We start from the raw sequence: 27,159 nt of genomic DNA on the forward strand, positions 1-27,159 counted from the left end.
GCCCTGGGAACCAAGGCTGTTCAGAAGCTACAAGCCTCGGAGCTGGGGGCAGCCCACAAAATGGGCTGCTGAGGAGCCAGGATTGCCTAGAAGCCTAGCAGGTGTGCAGAAGAGGAATCAAGTTGGTAAACTGGCAGAAAACTGATGAAACCCCCCCAAGCTTCTAGAGGAATTCTGTCAAAACTGACACAGTCCTGCAGAATGTGTTGATTTCAATGAAATAAACAAATTCTGAAGAAAAAAATATTTCTAATTTTTTTCTGACCAGTTCTAGTTTTAACTCTGTAAAATTATTAGGGATTTTTTTTTTCTTTTGTGTGAAGAAATCACAGTTTCAGGAATAGCAAACAAGGATACCCAGTGGCCATTCCTGTGTAATTTCAGATAGTAAAATTATATAAGCTTTTGACTAATACTCTGTCATCAAAGCAAATGCAAAAGTCTACTGGGTTCCTGGCTTTGATTTTCTGATTTTCTTAGTACACCTTGAACAATAATTTTAGCCAATATACTTTTTTGTAATGAAATTTGCCAAAATAGTATCCATATCTTAAAAATGACATCTTTAATCTTTTTAAAGAGACATGGATCTTTTCAATTCGGGTAAGCACAAAATAAATAAAACAAGGTGTTTATATTACATCTAAAATGAAATAAGCCATAATATTTAAAGTTGGAAGTAAAAGCTATTTTCAAAATAGTTGGCACAGGAAAAGTTGTCTGTTCTACTTTTTCCAAATTCAGAATGTTTTCCCAATTCTTAGGTTGTAATGAACAAGTATATCACCGTGTCCCATAAATTAGAGCTAAATAAGTCCATCATCCACGCAGATAATTTTCCTTCAGCACATACATTTGTTTACCATTGTACTTGTGTGTTTAAATGACTGGGAGAAAAATAATTCAATTTCAGTATGAAAGTAACTGAAATTTACTGCAATTTCTAGTTGCACACAAAAAATATAAAAAATTACCTTTAAAACCATCCAAGTGATCTTTTACCAGTTTAACTGAAAGGAGAGTCTTCCAATGTCCTCCATGTGTTACTCTAAACAAAGATCATACAGTGTATCTTTCATTATTACAATTATTGTTTTCATATCTACAAGTCACAGTAAACTAACAACAGACATATATGCATACTGAGCAATGTTCTGAGACCACGAGAAATAGCTCCCTTAATTACTGCTTACTCCTTAACACAAGACAGACAGATATTTGACTGGAATAGAGAGAAGAAATGCGGCCTAGCTTATAGGAACTAAGACACAAGAACTCTTGAATTCTAATCTTAACTCTTACTCAAGACCTGCTCTGTGTCATTGGGCAAGTCACTTAACCTCTACATTCACCTCATTATCAACCTCACATGGGCGCAGTGAAAGTCAATTATGCTGGTGAAGTGTTTATATATATATTATACACACATACACAATTATTCTTCTCACATGTGATTGTCTTCAAACATTACAAAAATAAAAGATAATTTCTGATTTACTTTTTCTGAAGAGTTCCAAGTGTAACTTGAATATTTTGTAGGAATTCAGTAATACTGAAGTTTCACCTTTATCAAAGCAGAAGGGCTCTGCTCATGCTGTTATTTCATAGAAAGACATGCTAGTGAAACTGGTGGAAAAGAATATTCATTTTCACTCTTGCATTGTGTTTTACCATTCTGAATCCCTAACATATGAAGTAATGTATCAAACATATCTGGGTCAATGCATGCAGCTGATAACTAAGTAAGGAACACTTTCAGAGAGGTGTATTCTAGTGATCGAGTACAGAACTGGAAGCCAGGAACTTTATGGTTCTAACTCTGATGTAGGCCTTTCTGAGCTCTTGAACAAGTCAAATAATTGTCACATTTTCCACTTAACCCGCCTCAGTTTTCCTATCTGTAATATAGGAATACTATTTCCTATACCTCAGGGGTCTATGAGAATTGGTTGATAATAATAATTAGAACTTAGTGCTTGTCTCTATACCTGTTTCTTAGTTCATATTCTTTTACACACACATTTTAAACTCAGTGTTTCAGCAGTGGAGCAGCTGTTGCTTCAGTGCTTTATGATGGAAGCCAAATGTTTCCCTACCGAGGCCACAGAAATGACAGTGTATTTCCTTTTGCATTTCCTCACTTCTCTGACACTATTATGAAATTCTCATTAGTACCTGTGATAAATGAAGGGGAGGGAATAGCTCCCTTTTATGGGCATCCAGCCAGCCAGCCAGCCAAAAAAATTCCTCTTAGTAGCTGCACTCTACTTGCTTTACCTGTAAAGGGTTAACAAGCCTACAGGTAAAAGGAAAGGAGTACTTGTGGCACCTTAGAGACTAACCAATTTATTTGAGCATGAGCTTTTTTGAGCTACAGCTCACTTGAAGTGAGCTGTAGCTCACGAAAGCTTATGCTCAAATAAATTGGTTAGTCTCTAAGGTGCCACAAGTACTCCTTTCCTTTTTGTGAATACAGACTAACAAGGCTGTTACTCTGATACAGGTAAAAGGAAAGGAGTGGGCACCTGACCAAAAGAGCCAATGGGAGGGCTAGAACTTTTTAAAATGGGGAAAAAAACTTCCCTGTCTGCTTTTATTGTTCTCCAGGGAGCAGCGACACAGAGCAGCAATGCTGTAAGCAGCTTTAAAACTAGGTATGAAAAAGCAACAAATCATACCTCAATCCTACTTATCTGAAACCTCAAATATGTAAGTAAATCAGGTAATGACTAGGAAGATGTGATTAGGGTTATTTCTGTTTATTTCTTACAGCTAATGGACTCCTCTGTGCTAACCCCGGATGCTTTTGTTTTGCTTGTAACCTTTAAGCTGAACCTCAAGAGAGCTATCTTGATGCTTAATTTTTGTAATTGTTTCTTTTAAAATCTAGCAATAGCTTGAGTTTTCAGATGTATTCTCTTTCTTTTTGTTTTTAATAAAATTTACCTTTTTTAAGAACAGGATTGGATTTTTGGTGTCCTAAGAGGTTTGTGGATATGTTGTTTAATTAGCTGGGAGCAACAGCAAATTTCCTTTGTTTTCATTCTCAGCTCTTCCCCAGAATGGAGGGTGTGAAAGGGCTTGAGAGTACCCCACAGGAAGGAATTCCCAAGTGTGCCTTCCTGGTTCTCAAGGGGTTCTTTTGCACATGGCTGGTGCCAGCATCTACCCATCCAAGGTCAGAGAGAAACTGTGACCTTGGGAGTTTAATACCAGCCTGGAGTGGCCAATATTATTTTTTTGAATCCTTGTGGGCCTCCACCTTCTGCACTCAAAGTGCCAGAGTGGGGAATTAGCCTTGACTGTACCTATCCCCATATTCATATATCAAAGTAATTGAGCAATTCTAATAATGTAAATATATTGAGAGGCTGAGTCTCTAAAGCAGGCTTGACAATACCTGCATAAGCAGTTCTCCCTAAAAAGAAACATTTCTTGCTTTTGCTTCCCTGTGTTTTACTAACAGGCATCTTCAGACTCTGGACATGATAATTATAACCCCTGCTGTCTCCTCCCCTTCCCCTTTAGTTTATCCCCTCCTAAGTAAGCCCCTACGCCCCCCCCTCCAAAAAAATAATAGAACTAACGTAATTTGCTGCCATCATATTGTTCTCTGCTTGTGTGTTATACCCATTCCCACATCCTGTGCCTGCCTTGTCTATTTAGATTGTAAGCTCTTCAGTGCATGGACTATGTACTTCTCTGACTGCCCTGATTCCCGAGGATCCTGGGGGGGCAGTCAGGGGACAGGGAGCAGGGCGCGTTGGATAGGCATGGGAGTCCCGGGGGGGCTGTCAGGGAGTGGGGGTGTGGATAGGGGTCAGGGCAGTCCCGAGTGCACAGCACCTAGTGTAACAGGGTCCCATTCTTGGTTGGCCTTTAAGAACTACCGTAATAAACATGATTAATAATACATAATGATATACCACACAAATCCTGAAGGTGAGCAGGAGTTGCCATTCTCTCTTCAGTGGTCTTCCCTACTTCTTATCACTGACAATTAGGGATATTTATCATGCAGATACAATATAAAACAGAGACTGGGATTCTATCTATTCAGTTTCCTTTATTCATTGATCTATTACAGCAGTTCTCAAATTTTAACAACCGGAGGACCCCCTTTTTGATTTAAAAAAATTTCACAGACCCTCCAAGTCCCTTGCTCAGCCCCAGGGCCCACCCCACTCCTTTCCCCAAGGCCCCACTCCCACCCCACCTCTTCCCGCCCCACCCCCAAGCACGCCCTGTCCCCGCTCCTCCCTCTCCCTCCCAGCACCTCCTGTACACTGCTGAACAGCTGTTCCACGACCTACAGCAGGCACTGGGAGGGAGCGGGAGATGATTAGCAGGGCCCGTGGACCCCCTGGAGTACCCTCACGGACCCCATTTTGAGAAACGCTGATCTACTGTGTACATGTAAAAACCCCTTTGTAAAAAATACTTGTAATACTGTTGCATAAGTGTATACTGTGTGATGTGGGACTGCACTTGTACATAGTACTTTTGTTCCATATAATTTGGACTTTTTCCCACTTCATGTACAACAGTCTTTCCCGTTCAAAACTGCAAAAATTAACAAAAACAGATTGACTTTTGCAAAGACCTTTCTGTCTTTGACCCCACAATAAAAAGCATCAAATATACTGATGTTCACTAACTGCAGGTTACCCATATCACTTCTTGAGACGAGTACACAGGAGGTTTTGTGTATTTTTTTGAAATTCCTTTTTTATGACTGTTCTTTAGTTCAGCTTGTCACTTAAGGCTTGTCTAGGTGACCGCTTAGTTTGTAGCAAATTGGGGCATAAATCTACCTTGCACTAAGCACCTGTGTGGACCCTGCTGCCATGCACTGCAACTTCTAGTGTGCTTTAATTGTCTGTTTCAAAGCGAAGTAGAGCAAAGAGCACTACAGAACTCTTGTGTGCAGCAGCACATCCATATGGGCACTTAGTGCAGGCTAACACAAGGTAGATTTACACTCTGGTTTGCTGCAAATTAAGTGTCTATATAGACCGGCACCTCCTGCTCCTGTGATATTACCTCCTGCTTCTGACGTTAACAAATGATATCTTCACCAACTGCAGTATTGGGCAGCCACACACTCCGAGCCCAATTCTGACTTCTGATTAGCACACACAACTTTAATTTACTTCAATGAAAGTTACATGTATTTATCTGAAGCCAAAATTGGGCCCAGATGTTCCTAAATACAATACTTGAAAAGCAGGCATAAGGATGTCCACACAACAGGATACAGAGGGGAGAGCCATTCTTTCGGTCTCTCCTGCAATTCTTACAGCAAACATGTTCTGGGTGATGCCTCTCACAGAGAAAGGTTGAAATGTCAGAACTTAAAGGTTTCCTGGCAGTTTGAAAAGCCCCATTAATGTAAGACTCTTGAGTTTCACTGCACTGAGAGGTATGAGCTCCTGCCTGACATGATAGAATGAATTACAGGGTTTGTTTCATAACAAGGGGCCAGGGAGCTTCCCAGAGAACTTGGCACATTCTTGAAACCAGCAAAGGCCCCACAGAACTGCGAGGAAGAGCATTTATCATCCAGTGCAAATTGTGTAGTGCTTACCTGCCAACTGCTACTTTTTATACTTCCATTATGTACCTTTGTCTTTTATAGTAAACATCTATTAAAAACAAAAATAATGGAAATAACTCCACCCATTGAGAAAATTCTTATCAGTAAAGCAGTCATTAGCTCCAGGGAGAAAGACAAGTGGGTTTTTCTTTTGAAACCAACTCATTGGAAAATGCTGCAACCCAGAGAACTAAACTGATGTCTGATTGCTCCTCATGTTGCTATGACCTGGTTAATCTGAAATTAGATGACCTCCTCAAAGTTTCTTCAAACTGGGACACTGTAGCCACCACAGTCTGCCTTAGCGTACAGTTTCAAGTTCAATCAAGTTATCTATACCTAACTCCTCTCGAGTTACCTTATTTTGAGCAAAAGCTGCCCCACCACAAAACACTTTGAGCTGCACAAACTGATTGTGTTAGCAGGTAGCAAATCATGCTAACTTGAGCTTTATCTATACCCCTGATGGGCCAACTAAAGTTAAAAGCACACCCCACACTAAAAATAAGGAGTTTTAGAATCATAGAAATGGAAGGGACCTCAAGAGATCATCTAGTCCGGCCCCCTGCACTCATGGCAGAACTAAGTACTATCTAGACCAAAGGTGGGCAAACTACGGCTCACAGGACTGTCCTGCCTGGCCCTTGAGCTCCCAGCCGGGGAGGCTAGCCCCCTCCCCCACAGCCACGCCGCTGTGCAGGCAGCACAGCTTGTGCCCGCCCACCTCCCGGGGTTTCCAATAAGCCAGTCCTGCCGCTCTGAGAAACATGATTAGGGAGCGGGGAGTCGGGGGGGGGGGGGGGGGTTGGATAAGGGGCAGTCAGGGGACATGGAGCAGTTGGATGAGGCGGAGGTTCTGGGCTGGGGGGGGGGGCAGTCAGGGGATGGGGGCGGGGTGGATAGGCGTGGGAGTCCCAGGGGCCCTGTCAGGGGGCGGGGGTGTGGGTAGGGGTTGGAGCAGTCAGAGGGTGGTTGGATAAGGGGCAGAAGATCCCGGGGGGGGGGGCAGTCAGGGGACAGGGAGCAGGGCGTGTTGGATAGGCATGGGAGTCCCGGGGGGCCTGTCAGGGGGTGGGGGTGTGGATAGGGGTCGGGGCAGTCCCGGGACAGGGAGCAGGGGGGCCTGGATAGAGGGTGGGCTTCCGAGGGGGGCAGTTAGGAGCGGGGGATCCCGGGAGGGGGCGGTCAGGGGACAAGTAGCAGGTGGGGGTTGGATGGGTCAGAGGTTCTGGCGTGGGGGGGGCAGTCAGGGGGTGGGAAGTGGGAGGGGGCAGGGGCCTGGCTGTTTGGGGAGGCACTGCCTTCCCTACCCTGTCCTTCATACAGTTTCGCAATGATGTGGCCCTTGGGCCAAAAAGTTTGCCCATCCTGATCTAGACCATCCCTGACAGGTCTAACAAGCTCTTAAAAATCTCCAATGATGGAGATTCCACAACCTCCCTAGGCAATTTATTCCAGTGCTTAATCACCCCGACAGTTAGGAAGTTTTTCCTACTGTCTAACTTGAACCTCCCTTGCTGCAATTTAAGCCCATTGCTTCTTGTCCTATCCTCAGGGGTTAAGAACAATAATTTTTCTCACTCCTCCTTGTAACAACCTTTTATGTACTTGAAAACTTATCATGTCCCCTCTCAGTCTTCTCTGTTCCAGACTAAACAAACCCAATTTTTTCAATCTTCCACACAAAATGATTAAAGGTCTAGAAAACATGACCTCTGAGGGACGTGACTCAAATTAGGGAAAAACTCAATTTAACTGCAAGGATGACAAGCCCTGAGGTATTTCCATCACAGACATCTGCACAGCAGCTAGATCAGTGGTGACCCCTTTCACATAGGAAGCCTCTGAGTGCAACCCCCCCCCATATAAATTAAAAACACTTTTTAATATATTTAACACTATTATAAATGCTGGAGGCAAAGCAGGGTTTGGGGTGGAGGCTGACAGTTCCCGACCCCCCATGTAATAACCTCACAACCCCCCGAAAGTTCCCGATCCCCAGTCTGAGAACCCCTGCGCTAGATGGTCTGTCCACACAGTTTGCAAAGCATTAGTGCTTGGATTTGGCCTCCAGGAAATAATCTTATTTCTGACTGTGTCCTGAAATTTGTTTCCCATATAGGGGACGTCAAACTCTCTTCCTGTCAAAAGGTAGGCTTATTTTACTTCAGTTGGCCCATTTTTTTCAAGCCCCCCCGGATCGTGGCTTGATTCATGTACAACATATATCTTGTACATGCCTGAAGAATTTTGAGATTAGCATATCTATCTAGATAGACCAATCCACCCTAGATAGACAGATGTCTCTGTTTCCACTGTCTGGAGAGCAGCATGTTTGCTTGGCAAGGGGGTTATATGCTCTGGCCAAAATTAGCCAGATTTGTACTAAACAGTACTTTTATTCATCTGTAACTAGAGAACAAATGAAAAAATATCCCGTCCAGGTTAGGAAGCCTGAAATTGTATTCAACAATAAATATTTCCACTTATGCTTTCCCTCCTTGCTCCTATTTAGGAAGGATATTTTCCCACAAAAAATGAGTCTTTCAGAAAACCAGTGGCATCATTTGCTATGGGCCAGAGGGGCAGCTGTTGCCCCCCTCGGGGAAGTTTTCATAAATCTATATGCTCTACTTCCTTCCCTGCCACCCCAAGATTTTGCAGGATATAATTTTATCACATATATTCTATACACCAGTAGTTTTTCCCCCTGAAATGACATCCTTGAATAACAGATAAAGAGACTGCTATTGTCTAACTCTGTCAAGGAAGTTAGTGCACTGTTTTTCACCACAATCATATTCACATCCTCTGTGGGTTGGGCCCAGAAGGGGACACAACACACACTGACCAATAGGTTTCAGAGTAACAGTCGTGTTAGTCTGTATTCGCAAAAAGAAAAGGAGTACTAGTGGCACCTTAGAGAGTAGGTTAGTCTCTAAGGTGCCACTAGTACTCCTTTTCTTTTTACTGACCAATAGATTACTTGTGCAGCTCTCCTCCCTGGCTATGCATGTCTGCTCTAATCTTGGCTCCCATCGAAAAGTACAAAAACGTTGCTCTGAGAGGGTCAGAGAACAAGGCTCTCCGTGTCACCTTGTGACAGGCCTGGCAGGCAGAACAGGGAATGCCCAAAGCTAAGATACAAAGGGTGGCATATTGAGCCCTGTGTTACCTAGGGTAGAAGGTCCCTGTACCCCAGATATGCGACGCAGCAGAGCCCATCAGAGCACTGTAGGTTAAAGCAATGATTTTCAACCAGGGGTACGTTGAAAATCATTGCTTTTCTAGATAGTTGCCTAGTTTTAAAACAGGCTACTTAAAAGCAAAAAGAAAAGGAGTACTAGTGGCACCTTAGAGACTAACCAATTTATTTGAGCATAAGCTTTCGTGAGCTACAGCTCACTTCAAGCTGTAGCTCACGAAAGCTCATGCTCAAATAAATTGGTTAGTCTCTAAGGTGCCACTAGTATTCCTTTTCTTTTGGCGAATACAGACTAACACAGCTGCTACTCTGAGACCTACTTAAAAGGACTAGCCAAGTCAGTACAAACTAAAACTTCAACAATGACTTGTTTATACTGCTCTATATCCTATACACCGAAAAGTACAATATTTATATTTCAATTGATTTATTTCAAGATTATATGGTAAAAAATTAGAACATGAGCAATTTTTAGTAATAGTGGGCTATGACACGTTTGGTTTTATGTCTGATTTTGTAAGCAAGTAGTTTTTAAGTGAGGTAAACCTGGGTACGCAAGCCAAATCAGACTCCTGGAAGGGATACGCTAGCCTAGAAAGGTTGAGAGCCACTGGGCTACAGCTCGCTCAGCCGGGATAGCCAGCGTGGCCATGGCTCGGAGGCGGGCGGGCAGCTGCAACAGGAAAGGTGGGTGCAGCGGGGCGGGCGGCCGTGCCCGCGGGGCCCGGGGAAGTCAGGGGCTCTGCCGCTCCCCGCAGCGGAAGGGGAAGGATGACGGGGTCTCCTGTACGCGGCGCAGGCGCGGGCCCCCCCAGCCACCTACCGCGGGGCTCCCCGCGCCCGCAAGCGGGAGAAACGACCGCTCCGCACCCCCTGCCCGGGCGGAAGCGCTTTAGGTTCGCGCTCCCGCACCAGCGCCCCGGACTGAGCGCCACGACCGACCGAGGCTAGATCCCGACACGCATGCGCACCACACACCCACCTCGGGCCTTCCGGCAGACGGGCCGAAGCCTGGCACCGCGCCCAGCTGCTCCCGGCGGAGCCAAGGGAGGGGAGGAGTTCCGGGCGAGGCGTGTGCGCAAGCGCGGCAGGGCGGTGGCGTGTGACCCCGAGCCCCCCTCCGGCCTCGCCCCCCGGGGCCATTTAAAGGCGGCGGCGGCGGCAGGCCGCCTCTATTGTGCCATCGGGCCGCGCAGGGCCAGAGCTCTCAGCACCGGCTCGGCCTCCAGCCCCGCTGCAGCTGCCGCCATGTACCGTTACCTCGGGGAACTGCTGGCGTCCCGCGCCGGGGCCGGCTCGGTGCTGGCGGGCACGGAGCCCGGCGCGGCGGTAGGGGCAGCCCTGTGGGGAGGCCCCAGCGGGGGGCTCCCGCAGCGGCGGCGCTACAGCGAGGCGGAGCGGGAGGACGACCCCAACTTCTTCAAGATGGTGGAGGGCTTCTTCGACCGCGGCGCCGGCATCGTGGAGGACAAGCTGGTGGAGGGGCTGCGCTCGCGGGAGAGCCCCGAGGAGCGGCGCCACCGCGTCCGCGGCATCCTGCGCATCATCAAGCCCTGCAACCACGTGCTCAGCGTCTCCTTCCCCATCAAACGCGACAACGGCGAGTGGGAGGTGATCGAGGGTTACCGGGCGCAGCACAGCCAGCACCGCACCCCCTGCAAGGGAGGTGAGCTCCGCACCTCCGTGCGCGCACACACACAGCCAGCACCGCGCCCCCCTGCGCCTCCACCCTACACGCAGCCGGCTCCGCACCCCCCTCACCATTCATGCAGCCGGCCCTGCACCTGCTGCAAGGGAGGGGAGAGCCCCGCTACCCTGCTATACAGACATCTAGCACCCCGCCAACCTGCAAAGTGAGATCCACGCATGAGATCACGCATAGACAGAGCCATACATACCCGGGGCAACCCCTGCAAGGTTGGTGAGACCTCCTCATATGCGTTGCCAGTACTGCACTACCTGCAGGAAAGGGGACACCCTAGCCCCATGGATGGATAACACTTCATTTTCCATCTGTACATAGGTAGCCTCCAACTTTCTGCAAAGCAGGAGAGAATCTCTTTATGTCCCATGCATGCAGAGCCAGCGCTACACCCAACAAACAAGTGATCAAAGTAGAGTGAAACAGGAGTGAGAGCTTTCGCTGCACCAGCCAAGGAGGGAAGGGCAGTTATTGGGGAATCACTGCTTACCCAGACCCACAAATAGGGAGAGCTCCCATCTGCTTTCAGCAGAGTAGGAGCTATAATTCCCCCTTAGTTATCAACTGTTCCAAACACAGCTAGCAATATATCCACTGTAAGAGTAATTGTGGCACCTTAGAAACTAACAAATTTATTTGGGCATAAGCTTTTGTGGGCTAAAACCCACTTCATCGTATGCATGCAGTGGAAAATACAATAGGAAGATATATATACACCGAGAACGTGAAAAATATTGACTAACACGGCTACCACTCTGAAACCTGTAAGAGTAATGAGATTCCCTCCTATACTTCACAGCTGGAACGGTACCTTGTGAAAGGAGTATGAGAGTCTTTTTTCTGTTTCTCAGCTAGTGTTGGCTCCCTGCAAAAACTAGGAAACACGTATATAGCCAACATTGAACCCCAAAAAGGAGTCCATGTTCCCAATACTGCATATCCATAGCCCTGCAGCCCCTCCAAGGCTGGTGGGGAGCTCCTTGCCACTGACCCCCTACATCCGTCCATGCATTCTCTGCAAGAGAGGTCTACTCCTATCTCTGTCCCAACCTAGCCACATGCCTGCCAATTAGCAGTAGAGTGTAAATATACGTGTATTTACATAAATTCAACTGCAAGTCATTTGAAGCACATACTTTCCTGTTTTCAGCTTGCATTGTAACAAAACTTCAATTTGTAGAAGAGGAGGAACTTGGCTTACATCTGTGGGGCACTTAGAGCTTGATAAGCACCTTCTACAAGGGAAAATAATTTTAGTACCGTATTTCCCATATTTTCAATATTTCTGTGCTTACAAAGAAGGTGGGAAGTAGAGGGATTTCATTTCTTGTTAATATTTAAATGGTCGCTTAACCCCTAAAATGCTAAGGTGCTTTTAACAACTTTTCTAGTGTGTTTAGGAGATCTGATCGTGACATCCCAAAGTTATATACTAATGTCAGGGATCCAAAACAGCCCAAGTTCTCAGCAAATCTCAAACTTTCACAACTTGAATTGTGAAATTTGAGGAACTGTGTACACTTGCATTGTTTAATTATTAATTGAAAAGTTGGGGAAAAACAATAAATAACTTGAAAACATTATAATGTAAGGGCTGTTGCTAATACATACTTTGATTTCGTACAAAATCCCACTCCAGCCCAGAACAGGAAAATAGACAATTGGTCAAGTTTCTAGGTAGATGTACAGAAAAAGCCAAAAACTAGTGGTCTTCTAGGAAAAGAACGTCACACCTTTTATAAGGGAATTGAAAAGATTGTCCCACCCCAAGACCCAGTATGGACAACCATGCATCCCTAATACCTCCAGGGCTGTGAGTCTGTGAAGCAAGACTCCCAACTACCATTAAGGACTCAACCAGTACTATATCCCCTTGAAAGATAGTTAGACACCCTGGCTTCCGGCCTGGATCAGTCAGCACTGTGCACTCTGTTAGCTGCTTAATTTTTCAAAACCGTCACTTTGAGATCATTACAGGCGTGTATACGACTTCAAACTAAACACCTTACCTTTGCCGGACATCTGAAATTGTAACTGTACAGAACACACCCCTGCATGTTGTCATAATGGACCTCATCTCTATAGTTGCTAGAAAAAGATTGGGGGGGAGTGTTAAGAACACTTACTCATAAATCATTAAATATAGGTGGTGTCTAGGTATGACTATTGGAATTATGCTTAGGATTTGGATTCCTTAAGTGCCTCAGTCTTTCAAGAGGAAGTTTTCTTCTGTTTTTTGGTACAGATAATCTACTTTAGAGATTTTTTTTTTTGCTCTGCAAGTTGGACTGTTTGCGTAGTTTTTAACTTTATATCAGTGCTGCAGTTAGGGTGACCAGATGTCCTGATTTTATAGGGACAGTACCGATTTTGGGGCCTTTTTCTTGTATAGGCTTCTATTACCCCCCAACCCTGTCCTGATTTTTCACATTTGCTGTCTGGTCACCCTAGCTGCAGTTTAGCACCCATGTGTCTGCTGACTTGGGCTCACACAGCTTAGGCTACAGGGCACTTTACTTATGGTGTAGACATTCAGGCTTGGGCTGGAGCCCAGACATGGGGACCCACCCAGTCCTCGTCCTCAAAGGAAGTGTGCACAACAATGTCAAAAGATGTGCATGGGCGCTTAAATTCATAATTTTGCTGGACACTAAAATCTGGTCTTAATAAAGACACTGGATTTGTGTCTTCTTACAACAGTGTGTAACTCATTAACACCTCTTTTGCCTATGTTTACAAAGGGGTTAATGGGCCACTTCACTGGCCTACACTACAGAGTTAGGTCCACATAAGACAACTTTTGTTGACCTAACTCTGTAAGTACACCTCTACCCTGATATAACACGGTCCTCGGGAGACAAAAAAATCTCACCGCGTTATAGGTGAGACCGCGTTATATCGAATTTGCTTTGGACCCCTCCCCCATTCCTTGTTCCCTGACCGCCCCCTCCAGAGACCCCCGTCCCTAATCACCACCAGGACCCCACCCCCTACCCAGCCCCCCCTGCTCCCTGACTGCTCCAACCCCTGTCCACCCTCCCGCCACCCCCTGAGAGGCACTCACTGGCAGCAGCGGGAAGCGGAGCAGCCTGGCCCCAGACCGTTCCACTCCGCCACCTCCCAGCCATGGCGCTCCGCTTCCCGCCGCCGGTGAGTGCGGGGATGTTGGGGAAAGGATGCTTCCCGTACTCACCTGCGGCGGGAAGCGGAGCGCCGTGGCTGGGAGGTGGCGAAGTGGAGCGGTCTGGGGCTGGGCTGCTCTGCTTCCGCCGCTGCCGGTGGGTGCAGGGGGGATCCCTTCCCCCAAGCCCTCTCCCCTGAGCAACACGGCTGGGGCCAGGGCGAGGGAAGCGGAGTGGGCTGATCCCGGCCCCCCCGTTAATCCACCAGGCCACTCTGGCACTGTGGGGCCCCCAAAAGTGCCCCCCCCACTTCTGCCTCCCAGACTCTGGGGGAGGAGGAGCCCCTGACCACCCCCGAGACCCTCTGCTCCTTATCCAACCCCTCAGCCCTGGCCCGGCCTGGTCCCCTTAACACGCTGATCAGAGCAGTGTGTCGGAGCTTTACTGCGTTGTATGTGAACCATGTTATATCGGGGTAGAGGTGTATCTACTCTAAAATGTAGCTCCGACTACACCAACTTAATAACTCCACCTCTGCAAGAGGCATAGCACTTTTAGGCTGACTCAGTGTCAGTGTAGACACTGCATTGCTTATATTGACTGTTGATGCCTTTCAGAGGCTGTCCCACAATGCCCCACACTGACAGTTAAATCGGTGCAAGCACTCCTGGAGGGGATGGACACCACCGACACAAGGAGTGTAGTGTGGACATGCAAAAGTGATGTAATTAGTTCAGTGACTGTACATTGACGTAACTTAGGTCGACTTAATTTTGTAGTGTAGATTTCCCCTGCAGTACAGATGGCAGTATGCTGCTTTCTCTGGTAATAGCTTCTCTGTCTTTCCTGCTCTGTAAGTTATCTTATCCAACATACTGCAGTTGTGCAGAAAGCCATTCTTTGTGTTACCGCTGTTGTTGGTCAGAGCCACATCTCTGCAGTCATCATGTTAACATTTAATTTTTGCTAGTCCAGTTTCAGATTCACCTAAAAAACTGCGTGACTTATTAAATGCTGTTATTATGAACATAATGATTTTTACTGTAAACCCATTAGCAGTATTATCCAGAAAATGTCTTTAACATCAATGTTAATAATGTTCTGTAGCAATTTACTCTGCAGGTAAATGTAATGAGGGTTGGTTGTTGGGATGTCTCATACTATGGTAATTGACCTTTTTAGCCTGAACCTTCTACACCAGGGGTGGGCAAACTATGGCCCATGGGCCACATCCGGGCCACCAGCTGATTTAATTTGGCCCTCAAGCTCCTGCTGGGGAGTGGGGTCTGGGGCTTGCTGCGCTCCAGCCGGGGAGCGGGGTTCGGGGCCGCTCCATACGCGCATGCCACACCTCCCAGAAGCAGCAGCATGTCCCCCCTCCAGTTCCTACGCATAAGGACAGCCAGGGGCTCAGCACACTGCCCCTGTCTCAAGTGCTGCTCCCTCAGTGCCCATTGGCCGGGAACTGCAGCCAATGGGAGCTGCAGGGGCAGCACCTGCGGACGGGGCTGCACGCAGAGCTGCCTGGTCACGCCTCCACCTAGAAGCTGGAGGGGGGACATGCTGCTGCATCCGGGAGCTGCTTGAGGTAAGTGCCGCTCGGAGCCTACACCCCATAGCCCCTCCCACGCCCCAGCCCCCTACCCCAGTCCTGATCCCCCTGCTGCCCTCCGAACCCCTCAATCCCAGCCCAGAACACTCTCCTGCACCCCAAACCCCTCAGCCCCAGCAGAGCATGCACCCCCAGCTGGAGCCCTCACACACCCCCGTCCCCTGCCCCAGCCCGAAGCCTCCTCCCGAACCCCTCGGTCCCAGCCTGGAGCCCCACTACTACATTCCAAACCCCTTATCCCCAGCCCCACCCCAGAACCTGTATCTCCAGCCAGAGCCCTCACCCCCTCCCACACCCCAACCTCTTGACCCATCCCGGAGCCCACTCCCATGCCCTGAACTCCTCATTTCTGGCCCCACCCCAGAGCCTGCACCCCCAGCAGAGCCTTCACCCCCTCCTGCACCCCAACCTTAATTTTGTGAGCATTCATGGTCCGCCATACAATTTCCATACCCAGATGTGGCCCTCGGGCCGCAAAGTTTGTCCACCCCTGTTCTTTACCATTAAATATCTGAGTTCTGATTGTAATTCTGTCAGGTCTTAAACACATTTTATTTTATTTTTCAACTCAGTGCCTTACACAAACATTTTACTCTGGAGCATTTCCATTACTCCCAGTGGACCAGATAGTTGAAACTCCTCATTCCCCTCAGTTCAGTGAGACCAAGGGTCTTTCTCAGTCTCTTTCCTGTCTGCCTTGGTTTCTTCATTTATTTTCTTCCTCCTTCCTGTCCCATTCCCAACATTGTTGCTCTCATAGTTCCTGTGCACTTTCCCATCTCTTTTCTCCCCAGTGGGGCAAGTGTTCTACTTTCTTTAGATCCTCTCTTCAGCTGTCACTTCCAATTGCTGTGGAACTTTCAGGTTCCAACATTCCATCCCTTCTGGTGTCAGTGGCCCACCTCTGAACATGTTGTTCAATGTTCGAATAACAGGAGATGGGTTTGTGGGAGGGAAGAGAGCTGTTACCTGAAGATTAATGTAATACAAATCTAATTTATGCTGTATAGGATGTTTCATATTTGATCTAGGCTGAACACTGGTAATTTACCTATTGGGAGACCAAATTAATAGCATACAGTAACTGGGAATTGATAGTTCATCAGATGACTTCAAGTACCTGAAATCATATTTAAACAGATGATAAAGATGGGACTTGTACAATTGCTGTGCATCAGGTAGCTGGAGGACTAAACCCGCTATGCAGGTAGCTATGATAGACGGGGGGGGGGGGGGGGGATCTGCACCAGCAAGGGCTAAGGGCAGAAAGAAACCCTGGTAAAAAATCCATTTCCTGAGAATTGTAGAAAAAGAATGGGATGATGCTGATATTTCTGCATTGGTGCTACCCCATGACCTTTCTTCGAGTGCTTCAACTTTTGTGAGCTTCTGTCTAGTATATCTCTTAAACTTCAAGCACCATCACTTTACTGCTAGAAAGATGAAGGAGTTTTCTGTTTCTCCTTTCTCACTCAGTTTCACTCAGAGCTGCCTTGTTGCCCTGACGAGATGGCAGGTCTCCAATACTCCACGTTGTGAGTCCTCCAGTCTCTGCCTCTTTTGCCACTTCTGGCTTTCACATGCAGCAGTGTAGTGAAATGGACATGATTCTTTACTGTTTGTTGCTGCTCATAGCAGCAGTGAGTCTAACCAAAGTCTTGCTAATATGCTGCTGCTCAGCAAAATTCTGAGTAGCAATAGAAGCTTTGAAACTGTCTGGAGCTTCTGGAAGATACTGTACTGTATTGGATAAACATTTGGGAAGTTATACTTGTGATCAGGAAACGTGCATTCTGCAGAAATTGATGACTTAGGCCCTTCTAGTAACCAGAGAAGTTTTCTTATTCTAGTAAAAAGAAAAGGAGTACTTGTGGCACCTTAGAGACTAACCAATTTATTAGAGCATAAGCTTTCGTGAGCTACAACTCACTTCCTCAGATCTGAGGCATCTGAGGAAGTGAGCTGTAGCTCACGAAAGCTTATGCTCTAATAAATTGGTTAGTCTCTAAGGTGCCACAAGTACTCCTTTTCTTTTTGCGAATACAGACTAACACGGCTGTTACTCTGAAACCTGTTATTCTAGTAAGTTAATTTTTAAGGACTTGCCTGTGTGTTTAAAACACTTGGTTCTTTTATTATACATTTAGATGTCTGCATAAACTAAATTGGAGTCAAAAGCTAAGTGTATGAAAGCAGAGCTCAAAAATTAGTACTGCAAACTGTTTGTCAAATATGAAAATTGCTAGCTATGGTTTTTCCAGGCTATGGAGGCCAGAAGATAGTCTGGACCATGGTCAGAAGCAGCAAGAACCAGATAGGGAAATTAAGGCCTCTGCAACAGAAGTTGTTGTTGCAAGGAGAGACGTGGCAAGTAGTGCTCTTGGGAAGGCTTTAATGGTACTAGCTGACACACACAGCTCATAGATCTGTTCGATCACCAAAACAGACTTTTCACTTGCAGCTGGTGAACCCAAATTTTGAGCACTGGTGAAAGGAAGGGTTTCACTGTGGGGCAAAATAGGAATCTTTCCTATTTCAAGCTTTACCAAATGTATCTCCAAATAAACATGATTGAACAGGTGTCTTGGACCTCTGTGCAAAGTACTGTTAGTAAGTACATGGGCATCAATAATTAGCATAAGCATTGTACATTAAACTCCAGTATCATTGGGTTATTTGTGAGCTTCAGCAAATACTTACAGTAATCTAATTTGGGTTTACATCTTTATTTTAAGTGTAACTGAGGAAAATCCAGGTCATACCAGGTACTAAGCTGAAAGATAAGAGCTGCTATTTAAAAGGATCAGGATTAAATATTGTCTGAAGATTATAGACCAAAGGCTCTAAGATCTTAGGTACATGTTATTCCGTTAGATCAGGGTACTTTTGCACTTGTTGCCATCTCCTTCATATAAGTTCCGTAATTCATTTATGGTGATTTACTGTCTTTAATGCCTGTATGTATTTTGGTTTAAAATGTCATACTTGGGCCAGTTTACTTTAATACAGTTACCTAAATTAAAAGTAGAATATTCTAGATATCTGTTGGATTCAGTAGTTCTGCAATAACCCTGTCAAACTTTGAGTTACCTCAAAGTTTATAAATATGCATTTACAAAATCTAAGACAAATAGAAATCTTTTCATAATTTGGTATTCCAGTGGGAAGTGGGCTTTGCTCACATATCCCTGCAGTATTTGCAACTCAAACACTAGTGCTGAGTCTTTCACCCAAAAGTGAAACTGACTTGGCTGTCCAATCAATTAAATGTAAGGCGTAAGCAGCATAAATAGTTAAATAAGTTTTTTTAATACTTCTAGATTCAGTAGTCTAAGGTGTTGGTAATATAGATAAGAACTTGTTTGGTGGCCCTTTTTTTAAAGGCTTAAAAACAAAAATGGATCTGATCCGTTTGAGTACCATAATTCACTACGAATAGTACACTCTACACAATAATAGTTCAGGGAAGGAGCAGCTGCTTCATTTCAGTGGTACATGAAGGGAAGTGTTTTGAGCGCCTTCGGAAAAACAGGCAATTTATCATTAAAAGCACTCGCCATCAGAAACCATTAAAGAGCATCTCAAATGACATTTTTGCTCAAGCATTCATGGCACTTCTATTATAAGAGATTAAGTAGTCAAGAGGATACTAATTATATACTTTGGGGGTTTCAAACATGGAACCCAGCAGCATAAATCTTTCTTTCTTTACATTTTGGTGCCTCTCCTCTATAAACTCTAGGAACACTTCAAAAACTGCCATTAATTTATCAAGTTAGCTGTCCCTTGAAATATTCTGTTTGAGACAGCCTAGATCATTCTTTTATAAATCTTACACATGCCAGTTTCTATGACCACAAGGAAGAATAAGACTTCTACAAATTCTGAGAAGTAAGGGTCCTTTTCTCCCTTTTTTTTTTGGTGTAACTTTTGCAGCTTATTACGTTAATTACTTGTTACCCTAAATTCATCTTTTTCTAAAGCTGTAGAGATGCTAAGAATAATTTTTCCTTCCTTTGCTTACATGGTGACCTGCGTGCTAAGAGCTGGAGTTAACAGGAAACCACAGCTGCTGTTGCTCATCATAGCGACAGCTGCCTAGAGAACTAAACCAATCCAAATAGGGTACAGGAAATGGGAGTCAGCAGAACACAACTGACTTTAAGGCAAAGTAGACCTAGACTAGTTGTTTTCTAACTAAAATCTATAATCTTATTTAACAGTCTAAAAATTGTGTAACTGATAGCATAGTTGGGACAAAGTTGTTTAATTAAGCCTTTTTCGCATGATTGAGTTGAGAACAATTGTTAAACAGGTCGGTTTCCTAGAGTTAATGGGGCTTGAAAGCTTAAGGACAGTGAAGGCATTCTTTTATATTAACGTCTGCTGTGGGGTTCTCAGCTACTTGGTAGTAAGGAATGGATTCACTGATGTTCATAGAGCCCCATTTACACTGGGGCTTACATTGTACACTTTTTAAAAACAGCTTAAAGCTTGTTTATGCTAACTGTTTAGGAATCCACTGTCAATTACTCCAAATTGACCATGTGGTCTGAAACAGGTTGGCCCCTGTCCACATTGGCTACCTTAAATAGTGTAAAACTGATGCAACAAGCATATATTTTAGTTCCAGTGTAGCTGAGAGTTAAGGGTTCTGGTTTCCATACACATTTTGCATCTCTGGTCAGACCGTTCGCAGTCCTGTGATGTTAGGGATTTTCAATAAACTTGAAATGGAATGTCACAAGACAGTGGTCAAATATTCATGGCCCAGTCCTTATTCCTTATTTTAGAGACAGATGACTGCCTTAAATTATTGCTCCTGCAGCCTGTGGATGATGAATCTGCATTTCTTTATGGAGCAGCTTAGCTTGACTGACTGCCAAGGGGAACTTACTTCTGCTGAGAAACTTTCTAGTCTCTATCTCTTCTGTTTTCTGTTCTCCTCTGGCTAGTAGATTTCACCTTCTCTCCTGTCCTGTATCTGCATGTGAGTGTGTTTCTTACCCTAATAACTCATTCCTCTATGGTTATCTTCCCCATTCTGCTGTTATCCTCTTCCCCCAACAGGGGTTCTACGATCGGACACTAGATGTTTGCTAATATTGGCTCTCTGCTGCTGGCAGTGCTCTATTATACAGGCTTTTTTTAGACAAGGCCTGATTTCTCTAAGGGCTTGTCTACGCTGGCACACTAAATCAGTGCCACTGTGATTGATGCAGCAGCGTCGATTTACTGGGTCTGGTGAAGATGCGATAAGTTGATGGTAGAGTGCTCTCCCGTTGACTTCAGTACTTGACCTCGCTGTGATGCAGAAGGTAAGTTGGTGGGAGATGTAAGCTATGTCACTCAGGTGGATGCTTTTCCTGGAGAGATGCTGTAACTCAGGAAAGTCCTATGGTGTACAGAAGGTCAGACTAGATAATCACAGTGGTCCCTTCTGGCCTTATCTATGAATATACACATTGTACTACTTTAACTGTACCCATATAGTTTGAGTGTACAAGCCCATCCCCCATTATATTGATATAAAAGGTGCCTCTACCAGTATATCTTATTCATGTATGGGAAGGGGAATAAGTTGTACTGATCTAAGACATCTTTATGTCAGTAGAAAGAGGGGTTGTACTGGTATAACTATTTTTTTTTCTTTTAAATAACCCCAACTCAAATAATTATACCAGTGCAAAAACTATATAGACCAGACCTTAAAAAGTTACAGGACCTTACCACAAGGACCTTAAAATTGTCAACCAGTTCTAGTGCAGCTCACGCTACTAGCTGTCACAGGAGGCCATACATCAGAGGATGCAGTATGACACTTGCAACCTAAAATGAACCCTGAAAGCTAATAAAACTTAATTTTCAAATTATGGATACTTGGATGGAAAACATTTATGGAAATGAGCCTTGTTATGATGATACCACTTCTACCAATAGTTAAATTTGTGTGTATATTTTGCATAACAGCTCCTTATTTTAACATTAGGTCTTAGCATTACCATTTAGCATTCCCACATTTTAACATTAGGTCTTAGCATTACCACTAGCCGTCACCTTCAGCCCCCAACTAAAACCCCTCCAACCTATCCTGAAGGATGACCCAACACTCTCACAAATCTTGGGAGATAGGCCAGTCCTTGCCTACAGACAGCCCCCCAACCTGAAGCGAATACTCACCAGCAACCACATACCACACAACAGAACCACTAACCCAGGAACCTATCCTTGCAACAAAGCCTGTTGCCAGCTGTGCCCACATATCTATTCAGGGGACACCATCACAGGGCGTAATAACATCAGCCACACTGTCAGAGGCTCGTTCACCTGCACATCTACCAATGTGATATATGCCATCATGTGCCAGCAATACTCTGAGATAGCGCGTTGGTCAAACTGGACAGTCTCTACGTAAAAGAATAAATGGACACAAATCAGATGTCAAGAATTATAACATTCATAAACCGGTCAGAGGACACTTCAATCTCTCTGGTCACGTGATTACAGACATGAAAGTTGCGATATTACAACAGAAAAACTTCAAATCCAGACTCCAGCGAGAGACTGCTGAATTGGAATTCATTTGCAAATTGGATACAATTAACTTAGGCTTGAATAGAGACTGGGAGTGGCTAAGTCATTATGCAAGGTAACTATTTCCCCTTGTTTTCTTAACCACCCCCCCACCCCTGCAGACATTCTTGTTAAACCCTGGATTTGTGCTGGAAGTGGCCCACCTTGATTATCATACACATTGTAAGGAGAAAGAAAAGGAGTACTTGTGGCACCTTAGAGACTAACCAATTTATTTGAGCATAAGCTTTCGTGAGCTACAGCTCACTTCATCGGATGCATACAACCCGATGAACTGAGCTGTAGCTCACGAAAGCTTATGCTCAGATAAATTGGTTAGTCTCTAAGGTGCCACAAGTACTCCTTTTCTTTTTGTGAATACAGACTAACACGGCTGTTACTCTGAAACCTGTCATTGTAAGGAGAGTGATCACTTTAGATAAGCTATTATCAACAGGAGAGTGGGTTTGTGTGTGGGGGCGGTGGGGAGAAAACCTGGATTTGTGCTGGAAATGGCCCACCTTGATTATCATACACATTCATAGAATCATAGAATATCAGGGTTGGAAGGGACCTCAGGAGGTCATCTAGTCCAACCCCCTGCTCAAAAGCAGGACCAATCCCCATTTAAATCATCCCAGCCAGGGCTTTGTCAAGCCTGACCTTAAAAACTTCTAAGGAAGGAGATTCCACCACCTCCCTAGGCAATGCATTCCAGTGTTTCATCAGCCTCCTAGTGAAAAAGTTTTTCCTAATATCCAACCTAAACCTCCCCCACTGCAACTTGAGACCATTACTCCTTGTCCTGTCCTCTTCTACCACTGGGAATAGTCTAGAACCATCCTCTCTGGAACCACCTCTCAGGTAGTTGAAAGCAGCTATCAAATCCCCCCTCATTCTTCTCTTCTGCAGACTAAACAATCCCAGTTCCCTCAGCCTCTCCTCATAAGTCATGTGTTCCAGACCCCTAATCATTTTTGTTGCCCTTCGCTGGATTCTTTCCAATTTATCCACATCCTTCTTGTAGTGTGTGGCCCAAAACTGGACACAGTACTCCAGATGAGGCCTGGCCTCACCAATGTCGAATAGAGGGGGGACAATCACGTCCCCTCGATCTGCTCGCTATGCCCCTACTTATACATCCCAAAATGCCATTGGCCTTCTTGGCAACAAGGGCACACTGCTGACTCATATCCAGTTTCTCGTCCACTATAACCCCTAGGTCCTTTTCCACAGAACTGCTGCCTAGCCTTTCGGTCCCTAGTCTGTAGCGGTGCATTGGGTTCTTCCATCCTAAGTGCAGGGACCCTACACTTATCCTTATTGAACCTCATCAGACTTTCTTTTGGCCAATCCTCTAATTTGTCTAGGTCCCTCTGTATCCTATCCCTGCACTCCAGCGTATCTACCACTCCTCCCAGTTTAGTATCATCCGCAAATTTGCTGAGAGTGCAATCCACACCATCCTCCAGATCATTTATGAAGATATTGAACAAAACCGGCCCCAGGACCGACCCCTGGGGCACTCCGCTGGACACCGGCTGCCAGCTAGACATGGAGCCATTGATCACTACCCGTTGAGCCCGACAATCTAGCCAACTTTCTACCCACCTTATAGTGCATTCATCCAGACTGTACTTCCTTAACTTGCTGACAAGAATACTGTGGGAGACCGTGTCAAAAGCTTTGCTAAAGTCAAGAAACAATACATCCACTGCTTTCCCTTCATCCACAGAACCAGTAGTCTCATCATAGAAGGCGATTAGATTAGTCAGGCATGACCTTCCCTTGGTGAATCCATGCTGACTGTTCCTGATCACTTTCCTCTCCTCGGAGAGTGATCACTTTACATAAGCTATTACCAGCAGGAGAGTGGGGTGGGGGGAGAGAAAACCTTTTGTAGTGATAAATACCCATTTTTTCATGATTGGTGTGTATAAAAACAAACATCTTCTGTATTTTCCACCGTATGCATCCAATGAAGTGAGCTGTAGCTCACAAAAGCTTATGCTCAAATAAATTGGTTAGTCTCTAAGGTGCCACAATTACTCCTTTTCATTTAGGTTTAGCATTCCCCTTTAGTTGAAACTAGGCATGCTAGAATAGATGCAATTGTGAGTATATATTTAAATATCAGATTTGAAGAGCTACTGTTGACTTGTTGCTGGTAGAGAATGATTTACTTAATGTCCTGTGCACTTGGACGACAAGCACTGCTTATTAAAATGAATCTTTGTAGGGCATTAATAAACAAACAGTCTTGTTTCACCCCTCTCCTGGAAGAAATAAGCCATCCAAAGAGGGAATGTACATGCAGCTAAGTAGGTCTGAAGTAGTCGAGCTGTTTCTGCTAGGAACACAGGAATTGTCATAGTGAAATAAACTGGTGGTCCACATAGTTGGTATCTGCTCTAACAATGTCTTTAATGTCAAAGTAAAATGGAAGAATCACTATTACAGACAACTGTAGGCTAATCTACCCACAGAGAGGGTTTTTTCCTAACCCTAACTAACCACTTTTTAGTTTAGTGGTTGGCTAATCCCTGGGAATAGCAGGGATTTTATTCCTTTTTTAATCACTGTTTAATGTAGTTTCCTGGGTGGTTAATTTAGAACCCAGGAATGAGTATGAGTAGTTAAATTTCTTTATTCCAATGTAAGTTACTTTGCATTTGTCAACAACGAATATTATCTTGCATTGTGTTACCCACTCACCTAGTTTTGTTAGGTCCCTCTAGAGTTTCACTAAAATAACCTATTTTTTTTCCATCTGCAAGTTGCCACTTTACTGTTCACCCCCATTTCCAGCTGATTAATAAACATTAAACACAAGTCCTGGTATGGAACCCTTGGCGCACCTCTTGGTTAACTTTCACATGTGGAAAAATGACCATGCATTCTGAAGAGGCCTGTGAATCATGTTGGAGCAGGTTTCAGAGTAACAGCCGTGTTGGTCTGTCTTTGCAAAAAGAAAAGGGGTACTTGTGGCATCTTAGAGACTAACCAATTTATTTGAGCATGAGCTTTTGTGAGCTACAGCTCACTTCATCGGATGCATACCGTGGAAACTGCAGAAGACATTATATACACACAGAGACCATGAAACAATACCTCCTCCCACCCCACTGTCCTGCTGGTAATAGCTTATCTAAAGTGATCATCAGGTGGCCATTTCCAGCACAAATCCAGGTTTTCTCACCCTCTCCCCCCCCCCCCCCCCCCAACACACAAACTCACTCTCCTGCTGGTAATAGCCCATCCAAAGTGACCACTCTCTTCACAGTGTGTATGATAATCAAGGTGGGCCATTTCCTGCACAAATCCAGGTTCTCTCACCCCGCCCTCCAAAAACCACACACACAAACTCAATCTCCTGCTGGTAATAGCTTATCCAAAGTGACCACTCTCCCTACAATGTGCATGATAATCAAGGTGGGCCATTTCCAGCATAAATCCAGGTTTTCTCACCCCCCCACCCCCCATACACATACAAACTCACTCTCCTGCTGGTAATAGCTCATCCAAAGTGACCACTCTCCCTACAATGTGCATGGTAATCAAGGTGGGTCATTTCCAGCACAGATCCAGGCTTTCTCACCCCCCCCCCCCCCCTCGGGAAAACACACACACACACATAAACTCACTCTCCTTCTGGCAATAGCTCATCCAAACTGACCACTCTCCAAGTTTAAATCCAAGTTTAACCAGAACGTCGGGGGAGGGGGGGTAGGAAAAAGCAAGGGGAAATAGGCTACCTTGCATAATGACTTAGCCACTCCCAGTCTCTATTTAAGCCTAAATTAATAGTATCCAATTTGCAAATGAATTCCAATTCAGCAGTTTCTCGCTGGAGTCTGGATTTGAAGTTTTTTTTTGTTGTAAGATAGTGACCTTCATGTCGGTGATTGCGTGACCAGACAGATTGAAGTGTTCTCTGACTGGTTTATGAATGTTATAATTCTTGACATCTGATTTGTGTCCATTTATACTTTTACGTAGAGACTTTCCAGTTTGACCAATGTACATGGCAGAGGGACATTGCTGGCACATGATGGCATATATCACATTGGTGGATGTGCAGGTGAACGAGCCTCTGATAGTGGTGGCTGATGTTATTACACCCTGTGATGGTGTCCCCGAACAGATATGTGGGCACAGTTGGCAACGGGCGTTGTTGCCAAGGATAGGTTCCTGGGCTAGTGGTTCTGTTGTGTGGTATGTGGTTGTTGGTGAGTATTCGCTTCAGGTTGCGGGGCTGTCTGTAGGCAAGGACTGGCCTGTCTCCCAAGATTTGTGAGAGTGTTGGGTCATCCTTCAGGATAGGTTGTAGATCCTTAATAATGCGTTGGAGGGGTTTTAGTTGGGGGCTGAAGGTGACGGCTAGTGCGTTCTGTTATTTTCTTTGTTAGGCCTGTCCTGTAGTAGGTGACTTCTGGAACTCTTCTGGCTCTGTCAATCTGTTTCTTCACTTCTGCAGGTGAGTATTGAAGTTGTAAGAATGCTTGATAGAGATCTTGTAGGTGTTTGTCTCTGTCTGAGGGGTTGGAGCAAATGCGGTTGTATCGCAGAGCTTGGCTGTAGACGATGGATCGTGTGGTGTGGTCAGGGTGAAAGCTGGAGGCATGTAGGTAGGAATAGCGGTCAGTAGGTTTCCGGTATAGGGTGGTGGTTATGTGACCATGGTTTATTAGCACTGTAGTGTCCAGGAGCAGGCAGTTAAGAGTTTTATTCCTAGTGTCACATATGAAAGCTGGTGGTTGTGGTACTTTTATATATACAATTGAATGTTAATAAATCCATAATATGGACTAATCCTTTAGTACAAAAACCAACTAACCTCTTCCCTTGTAGTCTTCCCAGACTTACCCTATGTGAAAATGTTACCAGGAGATCACATGTCTAAAATGAGAATCTATAGCAGAATTACTTTATATCAATGAAAGTTTATTTAAACTGATTATTGCAGCATCGAAAGAGCTGTTGCTAATGTGGGATTACAATTAATATCTGTTTGCTGTAGCTCTTATAAGTCCCAGTTGAGATCTGGGACCCCATTGTGGTAAGTGCTGTACAATCAGGGTAGGATAGTCCCTGCCATGAAAAAGCTTATTTTCTGATACCTATATGTTTTGCATATAGAGAGGTGTACAGAACAAATATATTTTTCTTACACTTAAAAAAAAAAAAAAAAAAAAAGGTGGGTGTGGTAAATTGTGATCTTTAAAAATGCCTGAGTATGGTATCCTCTTCCAATCTTGATTCTCTTTTGGGTTGTTGTATGCGTGGTGTTTTTTGTTTTTGTTTTTTAACAGATGAAATTCAAAGTAGAAAACAAAACCCTAAACTTTA

General features: G+C 44.9%; 2 protein-coding genes across 10 annotated transcripts in view; one reads left to right on the forward strand and one right to left on the reverse strand.

Moving 5' to 3' along the window:
• SHLD2 (shieldin complex subunit 2) overlaps positions 1 to 10,572 on the reverse strand; it is a 76,193-nt gene extending 65,621 nt beyond the window's left edge. For 3 of the 9 annotated variants that reach the window (XM_073353334.1, XM_073353337.1, XM_073353338.1), the window contains exons 1-2: positions 9,625 to 9,767; positions 975 to 1,048 (exon numbers count right to left, since the gene is read on the reverse strand). The gene's annotated coding sequence lies outside the window, so the exon portion shown is untranslated. The other 6 variants (XM_073353335.1, XM_073353339.1, XM_073353336.1 and 3 more) reach the window with 5 other exon arrangements.
• The window catches only part of GLUD1 (glutamate dehydrogenase 1), a 59,112-nt gene continuing 41,702 nt past the window's right edge, over positions 9,750 to 27,159 (forward strand). Inside the window, exon 1 of the mRNA XM_073353343.1 lies at positions 9,750 to 10,467. Within this exon, the coding sequence (XP_073209444.1) occupies positions 9,765 to 10,467 (703 nt within the window). The 5' untranslated portion in view covers positions 9,750 to 9,764. The remainder of the gene's footprint in view (positions 10,468 to 27,159) is intronic.

Source organism: Lepidochelys kempii, chromosome 7 (genome assembly GCF_965140265.1).
Source record: "Lepidochelys kempii isolate rLepKem1 chromosome 7, rLepKem1.hap2, whole genome shotgun sequence".
In the NCBI taxonomy this organism is placed as follows: Eukaryota; Metazoa; Chordata; order Testudines; family Cheloniidae; genus Lepidochelys; species Lepidochelys kempii.